This window comes from Atta colombica, unplaced genomic scaffold (genome assembly GCF_001594045.1).
Source record: "Atta colombica isolate Treedump-2 unplaced genomic scaffold, Acol1.0 scaffold228, whole genome shotgun sequence".
Lineage (NCBI taxonomy): Eukaryota > Metazoa > Arthropoda > Insecta > Hymenoptera > Formicidae > Atta > Atta colombica.
Window position 1 is genome coordinate 1406181 of NW_017259325.1, and position 10214 is coordinate 1416394.

Below are 10214 nucleotides of genomic sequence, written 5' to 3' on the forward strand. Positions count from 1 at the left end.
GATATTTGACAGGTAACCTCGTGCAATCGTTATTTTCATTTTCCGTGTGCTGCGGCCAGCAGTTGCTTTCAAGACAGTAAGAACTTGGCCCTTTTCTGCAGTCAGCATCTTGGCCAAGTTCCACTTTTATGTAAGTTTCTGATTTTTAAATTTTCTAATCTTTTTTTAATACTTGAAAATGAAGTAAAAGTAAGAAAGAAAGAAATTTTAAAGTTTAAATTCTATATATTTTTTACAGGTAAAGAAAATTATTATATTATTATATAAGAAAATTATTTTTATAATTAATATAATGGTGAATTTATGCGAATTTTATTATATAAGTGCGAATTTGCGAATATTTTTTACAATTTTGAACTTTCACTCCTATAAAAAATATGAGAATTTGTCCTCTGTCGTTTCTCAAAGAAAAAATTTTGGACGGAAGTACTACTCATAAAAATTTTGGACGGAAGTACAAATAGGATTGTCTAAATTTTGTTTTAAATGCGTTTTATGTATATAGTGAGTAAATATATTGCCATAATTTACTCGATAGCATGCGTGCTTATACATACGCATTTGTTACCTGATATATTCTCAAAACCAAATAATTTTTATCTAAATATTTTTAGTTATGGAGCTTACTTGTAAGAGATAAAATTTTGTAAATATTTTAACTATTTGATTTTTAAAGAAGTTAATCAAATGCATAATAATTTTACATTTATAGTATGTGGAGAAGTTACTTGCGTTCAATGTTATGGAATGGGCGATGTCTCGAATCTAGTGATGTGCTCCGTGTGCGGCCAACACTATCATGGCAGTTGTGTGGGTTTGGCATTATTACCTGGGGTGCGTGCTGGATGGCAGTGCGTGTCTTGCCGTGTATGTCAAGTCTGTCGGCAACCCGAAGATGTTTCAAAGGTTATAAAAATTCAAATAAATACAGAACGAATAGAGAAATGAAAAATGAAACTTAATCATAAAATATAATATAAAGTTTGATTTCGTTGTGATACTATTCGAGTAGTCAGCAATTTTTTGTTAAGTTGAAAAATTGTTTTCCCCTTTTCCGAAAAACTTAATTTTTTTAGTTGTATCACTTATGAAGGAACCATACGCACACACACACACACACACACACACACACACACACACACACACACACACACACACACACACACACACATATCTTCTCTTTTGATTTTTATAAAACAAGATTTTTGTTATAGGTAATGCTATGTGAACGATGTGACAAGGCTTATCATCCCGGTTGTTTGCGACCAATTGTCACTTCTATTCCAAAATATGGCTGGAAGTGCAAATGTTGTCGCGTGTGCACTGATTGTGGTTCACGCACTCCTGGAGCTGGACTATCTTCTAGATGGCATTCTCATTATACCGTCTGTGATTCATGCTATCAGCAGCGTAATAAGGGTTTCTCTTGTCCACTTTGTAGAAAGGCATATAGGTAATCAAGATATTTCTTTTGCAAAATTTTTATATTACATAAATAAATAATTATAATATTTTGTTGAACTCAAATAAAATATGATTAATTTTTGTAGAATTTTGTAGAATTTTTATAACCATTTGTTAATTATATATTTTATTGATTTTGACATTATCATTTTCAAAGCTTTGATTCAAGTATATGAGGATTTATATATATTTATATTTATTGTTATTGTATGTATTATATTGTTATTGTATGTATTTTTATTATGTTTTTATTTATTTATTATATATTGCTTTTTTCTCTTTGCAGAGCTGCGGCATATCGTGAAATGGTCCAATGTCATGGTTGCAAGAAATTCGTGCATGGCACATGCGATCCCGAAGCGGATCCGCTTACTTATCAGCAACGTAAAGAAGCGAAGCCAGATTACGAATATGTTTGTCTGCATTGTAAGAGCATCGCCATGGTAGCCAGACGGAAGGACAGTATTGATGAAGGCGATTTAAGTCTAAGTGCTTCGCAAGAAAGTCTCGATGGTGAATCTTCTGAATTAGATTATCCAAGTGGTTGTTCCGAAGAAGCGCTTTATTCGGTCGGATTAGGGAAAGGGAAACCGTTCTGTGCCACAAAGATTGCAAAGAAAAGATTGGGGATTAGCGGCGGAGTTATTGGTAGGCCCAAAGGTATTGGAAAACTGGGTTATCAAAAGAGACAAAAGATGACAGAATTTGGAAGAAAGAGAGGGCCCAAAGGAAAAATGAGAGGATTTTATGGACTACCAGAAGTGGGTTTGCAGGTATGTGGTGGTCCAAAATGATTTTTAATGTGTATTTTTACACTTACAAAGAATGTTATTTATTAATTTCATATTTTATTTTTTATTTTGGTATTAATAAATAAATTTTTTAATTAAAAGAATTGTTTTTGACGAAATCGAGGTAAATATTGAGATGGAGGGAGCCAGCAACATATGTTGTCAAGATCATGACCCTGATCTCCAACAGGTTTTAGCCATCGCTCATTATTCGTTAAAAAGTTATTAACAGTCAAAATTAGTAATTATTTTCCTGCTTTACATGAGTAAATCAGATAACTTTAAACAGGGAGAGAGATATGAAGTGGACGAATTCAAGGAATACAACTTTCCGTGCGACGTGACTTTCATCCCAACTCTCTCCCTGCCAAGAGGCGCGCAACTTTCTACGCGAAGCGACTTTCACTCCACTCCATCCCCTTCCCCTGCCAAAGGGCGCGCGACTTTCCATGCGAAGTGATTTTTCATCCCTCCTTCCTTCTTGCAAGAGACTGGGTGACTTTCCACGCGACAACATATGTGAAGGTCAAGGTAATCGGCGCTGGACTCCCTCCATCTCAATATTTACCAAAATCGATTTGTTAGTGTACACATATATATGTTTTCTTTGACTTTTATTTGTTTCTTTTGTAGTTTATTAATTGATACATATATATATGTGTATATGCATAGATTAGTAATGTATCGGATCGTAAAATTGCTGGTAGAAAGAATGTGATATTGGATATCCAGTCAATCTATTGGTCAAAATTCGGTAGGGTAATCCAATCGGATACCGGATATTTCTAGTTATTTGGTACAATTTTTCCATTCTAACAGCGAATTCGATTGAATGCATTTAATGCGCACTGGAGTACATTAAAGCCATTTTATACAAATTGACGTAAAAATGTGTGTTTAATATAAATATAAAAACGGATTACACCATAAAATTCTTAATATATTTTATTGCTGTTGTGTAAAAGTTTCTATTTTATAATTCTATTTTTATAATATGTTTCTATTTTATAATTCGAAATATTTGCACTTTATTATTACGCAGATTAAATTAGTGCATAATGGTTTTAATGTGCACTAGCACGCATTAGTACGTCCAACCGAATTCGCTATAGAAAAAAAAAAAAAAGAAAGAAAGAAGGAAAGTAAGAGAAAAATAGCAATAATAATTTTCATTATCTCCTCAACGTGAAAAGAAAAGGAGGAAAGATGAACTGTGCAAGAAATTCAGTTGAAAAGAATAGAATTCTGCATCAATAACTTTCAATATAAAATTTTAGTCAGATATACAGAGTATTTCAAAAATAGTTGGCCAAACTTTAAAAGCATATTCCACTCATTGTAAGAATATAAAAGTATAAACATGGGTTTGGAAACGCTTCCTTTCCAAGTTATAAACATTTTTTTATTTTATACTTATATCTACATTTTATTATTTTATACTTATATCTGTATTTTCATCACAGAAATTGCTGGAAATGATTTCCTTCCGCATCGATGCATGCTTCGCATCACATGGATTGTCAACATTTAAAAATTCTTAAGAATATTCCGTATTTTATCATACGCAGCGATAATATAATATGATTTCGGAATACTTCCGGAGTATTTCGATGTTAGAATAAGCTGCCATATTGATTAATACTGTCTTTACTCTTAAATAAAGACTAATTCCATACAGACCTATTTAATAACTTTTTGTTTACTTTAGAAGGTGAATAGAGAAGTACAATTCATGAAATGTCGAAGCAAGGCATGTCGTCCGATGTACAATAAATACGTACAATTTAAATAAGAAATGTTTATAATTTGGAAAGGAAGCATTTCCGAACATGTTTATATTTTTTTCATCCTTATAATGAGTGGAATATCTCTTAAAGTTTGGCCAACTATTTCTGAAACATTTTGTATATATATTGCCAGTATTAATAATATCCGACTATCCGGTCAGATAGTAAGCCTAGGTGCTGAATACTTCCCGAATACTTTCCGGTACATTTCTATAAACAGAGTTTGTCTGGTAATGACCTATTTTGGACGGACTAAATTGAATCGAAAAATATTATTTCGTAATTTTTGCAATAATTAATGAGATATTAATTTCAAATTAGTTAATTTTATTTCTTTTTATAAGAATATCATCTGATAGTTTTAGTATAATATATCTTGTATAATAACTGGATCTATAATTTTCTCTGTAACTTAAATAAATTAATTCTTCTTTAATGCAGAGTCCGAATCCAGATTCATCCCAATCGAAGGAAGAAGAACAACTTGGAGGTGAGAACAGATTGATCTTGTGCTCGGCCAAAGATAAATTTGTTCTTACACAGGATATTTGTGTGATGTGTGGCTCGATTGGTATGGATCAGGAAGGTTGTTTGATTGCATGTGTACAATGCGGTCAGTGTTATCATCCATATTGCGCTGGCGTTAAGATTACTAAAGTCATCTTGCAAAAGGGTTGGCGATGTCTCGATTGTACTGTTTGCGAAGGTATTGAAAAATTAAAATACATATATATTTTAATTTCTAAAATGTTTGCTGTAGTATTGGTTTCATAAGTGAAAATAAGTGAAAAAAATAAATAATTATATAGTTGAAAAATAAAAGTTTACTTAATTAATTTTTTAACGTAAGTTATTGTTGAAATAAAATTCATTATATTATTATTTAATATCTAAAAATAGAGTCTAATATATTATGAATTAAAAAGCATTAAAAGCGTTAGTATATAACTTAAGATGCAGTGGTAAAAAAATTAATAGAATTATAAAATATCTTGCCAAATAATTTTATTGATTTTTATTATTTTTTAACGTTATGTAACCGAGAAATTTTTAATGAGTTGAAAAAATTTTATTAGATATTCTAGTATTAAGTAGTTAATAGAATATTTTGTTTTGAAGGCTGTGGTGAACGAAATGATGAAGCTCGCTTGATTCTTTGTGACGACTGCGATATCAGCTATCACATTTATTGTATGGATCCACCTTTAGATTATGTACCGCACGGTACATGGAAGTGCAAATGGTGTGCGCAATGTCAGACTTGTGGTTCTAACGATCCTGGTTTTAATTCATCCTGGCAAAAAAGTTACACTCAATGCGGACCCTGTGCTTCTCACACCGCTTGCGTAGCTTGTCAAGAAGCTTATCAGGAGGGTGATCTCATTATTCAATGCGTCCAATGCGAAAGATGGCTTCACTGCGGTTGTGATTCAATTAAAAGCGAAGCTGATGCCGAACGCTGTGCCGAGGAAGGTTACGTTTGTCTTCTTTGTCGTCCTAGAGATATTCCCCCTCCTCATCTTCTCTCTAAACCTTCCTCGAAATTCACTCGGTCATCTTCTCCACCTCAAAATCGAAATACAGAATTATTTAAAACTTCCTCGCAACAATATATAATGGAAGGAGTATATCTTTCTGAAGTAGGGATGAATCATATCAAATCTTTAACCGCAGAACATCAGCAAACAAGAAAAAAGAAAAGAAAACAACCTCAAATGATGGATAAAGAAGCAGATATAATGGCGACTATTGAATCTGTCGTTGCTGGAGGAAGTTTAGACAATTCTTTAGAGGAAAATAACAAATTGGAATTGATGGATGTCAAAGATGAACCAGAAACAGTGCTGAAAGAAGGTATGGTATGGAACCAACCTCCTCCAGAAGGCTTTAGCATTTGCACTTCAGAAAATGGACTTCCTGTTTTACGAAGAAAACGTCAAAGAAATCTGCAAAAATTAGGTATTGGAGGATTTAGTGTAAGATTGAGAACCAGAAAAGACAAAGAAGAAGAAGGAGATGCTGAAAAACCTGGAGAATCTTCAATCATAGGAATGGGAGACGATAAACCCCGAAGGAAACCTCAGAGAAGAAAGCCAAAACCAAAACTGGCGGAATATTTTCCTATTTATATGCAAGAAGCGTTTTTTGGCAAGAATTTAATGGATACAACGAAAGAAAAAGATCTTGAAAGCAGCAGTGAATCTGAGGAAGAACATAAAATTCCTGAAAATGCCAATACAATTCAATTATCTCAAGATGAATTGAAAGTAATGGAACAAGTCAAAGCGAAGCAAGAAAAAGACGATGAAAAGATTGCTCCTGAGCAAATCAAAAGAGAAGAAATCGTGGAAGATGATGGAAGTGATACTGAAGCACTTGGAGATATTTTACCTATTTCCGGAGATTTATTGGATAGCGATTTAGTAAATACAATAATGAACGAAAACGATGAGGACTTAGCTAAAGCGAGCGAAGCATTGGATGAGTTGGATGATGCTCAAGGTGGAAGTAAAGATGAATTGACGGATATCTTAAGTCCACATTTTAATTTGGAGTCGATGGTCAGAGACACTGGTAAGCTCTTTTCAAGTAAACATTAAATATTTTGTCGTAGTGTATAGATAATAGAATATTACTTTATTAATGATGTTAAGATAATAGAATATTATTTTATTAAAATTTTAATATTGTTTTAGTAGAAAGTATTATATTAAATATAGTTAGCTAAATATAAAATTGAACACATGTTTTTTTAAGGCTTACCTAATATGGACAGTAAAGACATCGAGGAAATATTTAAAGGCGTTCTGACTGATGAATCTCAAGAGTCTCAGGAATCATCGGTGTTCTCTGTCCAAGCTCAGACTTCGCATCCTTCATCATCTACTACTCCTCTAGTATCACCCTCTCCTCATCCTGGTAAATACATGCTAAAAATAATATACAAGGTATTTTACGTGTAGACATCATTTCAGAAATGAATTCAGGACGTAGAGAAATATCTGTAACTTGGAAACGAGGATAGTACAAATATAGATAATACAAATGTTTATAGGAACTTTCTATGTTATTTTTACGTCCTGAATTTATTTCTGAAGTTATTCTTACATGTTATGAAATATACCTTGTATGTATGTATAATTAAATGAAATAATAATTATATATTATAATAATATTATTAACAACGTTAAATCAAAATTTAAATAAAAATAAAAATGACAAAATTACAATAATTATTAAAAAAAAAATGTAAGAGAATTGAATTGATTAAGTAATATTGGATGCATTCAGAACGACAACCGTTTACTGAGCGCTCAGTGAGTTCTTTCATTTGATTGGCATATTCTATTGGCATAGATCAATATTAGATCAATCAGATGAAAAAACTCTAAACTGCTCTGAATGCATCCATTATTCATGTTATAAATTTGTGAACTAACTGTTCATTAGCAATGTTAAATTTTCACCTTTTGTCTGCAACTTGAGTTTCCGAATTTTAATGCAGATTTTTATATTGTTTCGGACTGTAAAAGTCTGAAAAAATTTTTACACATTTGTGCAATCTTTAATAATGAATTATTGGATTGTAGTTTACTTATTTTTTCTACGTTTAAATTTATCTACCGGAAATCATAATTAAAAAATTAGCTGTGCTTTTAAAATATAACTTTGCCAATATAGAACTAAAATATGTCCTAAGATAATATTTGAGTATGCAAGTTTTTGAATATCTTGATATATCAGTTTTGTTGTGTTTTTGTGTTATCGAAATAAACTGAATTATATATTCATTTTATATAATAAGAAAATAAGAAAATTAATTTATACAAATATTAGAAGTAGATTATTTTATTTCTTATAATTTTTATTTTATATTTTATGTTATTGATTATCAATTATTTTATAGGTATTCAAACAGCAATATTAGCAAGACCTCAAGTACCTGGTGCTCTACCTTCGGTTGGCCAATCAAACTTAAATTCTCCTATGAGTTTTCCACCACCTTCACCATATCACTCTGAATATAGCAAGTAAGAATAAATATATTTTGAAAATAATATCAAAATTAAATTGATTTCAAAACTGTATGTATATGTGCACACATTGCTATTAATTTTAATTCCTATATAATTTTAATTTTTTAATTTTTTTAGTAGTCCACAGTTTAGTCCAGCATTTTCGGAGCCTCCTAGTCCATGGGTGAATCCCGAAGATGAAGGAAATGCTCCAATAGGCAATGTTACCATTTCATACAACCAAAAAAGCAATCTAAAGATGGAAGCTGATGAAGCATTGGGTACTGCAGCGACAATATCCTCGGTTCTCTATGCTAATATCAATCATCCTGAATGGAAAACTGATTTTCCAGGTAAGAATACGTTTTTTAATTAAGGATTTTAAATATTTTATCTTTGAGAATTGTTATTTTTATTAAAATCCTTTAATCTATTGATTCTTTTATCTATTGATTCTGCCAAATTAAATTTCAATATTATATCTGATTTAAAATATTGTTATTTTAATGAATATTTTTATTTTATAAAGTATGGGCCGAGAGATGTAAACAAATTCTGAAGAAATGGCGAGCACTTCCAACTGATAAGAAAGCTCCATATTTGACTCAGGCTCGAGATAATCGTGCTGCAGTTCGCATGAAAAAAACACAACAGGTAATTAATATATGCGCAGAAACAAGAAAAACGGATTTTAATTATCGCCTTTACTTCTCTATTAATTCTTTAATTAGAATTTATGACTGAGAGAAGCGATAATTTATTGGGATAGCCAGTATTTCTAGACGTTCTTCATTGGGATTTTTGTTCTCGAGCGTGTTTTGTGCTAACATTCAAGTGGAACTAACAGCTCGATAGTCCTGTGTGTCGTAAACTACATTTCTATTGTGAACTTCAGGATTTTTACTGGTTTCTTAAAATTAAATAATGTCCATTTTTTACGATTGGATGTCCCAATTATTTGTTTTGACAGATTTAAAGATAAAATAATAATTGAAAATAATTTAAATTAATTAGATAATCAAAATAATTTTTGAAAATGAATAAAGTGGATTTCGTTCCACATTTATGCATTAACTTTAGAAACGTGTAAATATGAATTTTATTATGAATGAATGAATGAAATAAGAAAAAGAGAGAGAGAGAGAGAGAAAGAGAGAGAGAGAGAGAGAGAGAGAGAGAGAGAGAGAGAGAGAGAGAGAGAGATCAGCCATTATAGAATGATGAAATTTGTTTACAATATTAGAAATAATTACACTTAAAAAAAAACATCTTGGAAGATAATGAAATTTATAAGGAAGAAAAATCTCGAAAAAAAATTTTAATTTAATTTATTATGATGTAAAATATTCCAAATTATAATTAAATTTTTATCTGTATCTAGTTTCGGCATATTATATATAGGAAATATTTTAAGCTGTTAAATATAATACAAATAGGTTCTACTCACGCTCGAAGATAAGTAGAATTAAACGTGAACAAGTCTCTAAATAATGGGCTCAAATGAGGTGAAGAGGAATTTTTCATTTGAAATTTTTCGTCTCTTTTATGCATAAAAATTAAAAATAGAAATATTTATAAAAATATTTCCAAGTATATACAAAGTTCTAAAAAAAAGAATAGTATTACATAAAAATAGAATATCTCAAGTTTTAATAATTAAAATATGCCAATATGTTTTATGAATCAAATTAAAAAAAAAATGTTATGAATATGTATTTAAAGAAGCTTTATTTAAAAGTTATATAAACATTTTTTTATCCACAAAATTAGTACAAATTGGGTATTAAAATCAGAATATATATAAACATCTGGAACCTAAATCCAATTATAGAATCCATTTATAGATCTGCATGTGTTTGATGTAGATCTACAAATTATCAATTTATCAATTTATAATCTGTAAATCTATCGATTCATAAGTGTAGATGAATGGAATCTTGTTACCCATTCTTGTTTCGTTGTTTTATAAATTAGATATGTATAATATTTAAAATCACAATCAATATAACATACTATTTAGATATATCCAATAAGAATCCTCGTAAATTCACATAGATCCATAAAAGTCCAGAAAATCCATACACATATATATATATGTGTGTGTGTGTGTGTGTGTATGTATATGTATATATATATATATATACATACACAAATAA

General features: G+C 30.5%; 1 protein-coding gene across 1 annotated transcript in view; it reads left to right on the top strand.

The window, feature by feature from the left end:
* The window catches only part of LOC108688315 (histone-lysine N-methyltransferase 2C-like), a 43289-nt gene that overhangs the window by 2948 nt on the left and 30127 nt on the right, over window positions 1–10214 (top strand). Inside the window, exons 7-16 of the mRNA XM_018194511.1 lie at window positions 13–130; window positions 713–906; window positions 1215–1453; window positions 1751–2237; window positions 4484–4748; window positions 5162–6616; window positions 6800–6961; window positions 7950–8073; window positions 8197–8411; window positions 8588–8712. Coding sequence (XP_018050000.1) covers window positions 13–130; window positions 713–906; window positions 1215–1453; window positions 1751–2237; window positions 4484–4748; window positions 5162–6616; window positions 6800–6961; window positions 7950–8073; window positions 8197–8411; window positions 8588–8712 — 3384 coding nt within the window. The remainder of the gene's footprint in view (window positions 1–12; window positions 131–712; window positions 907–1214; window positions 1454–1750; window positions 2238–4483; window positions 4749–5161; window positions 6617–6799; window positions 6962–7949; window positions 8074–8196; window positions 8412–8587; window positions 8713–10214) is intronic.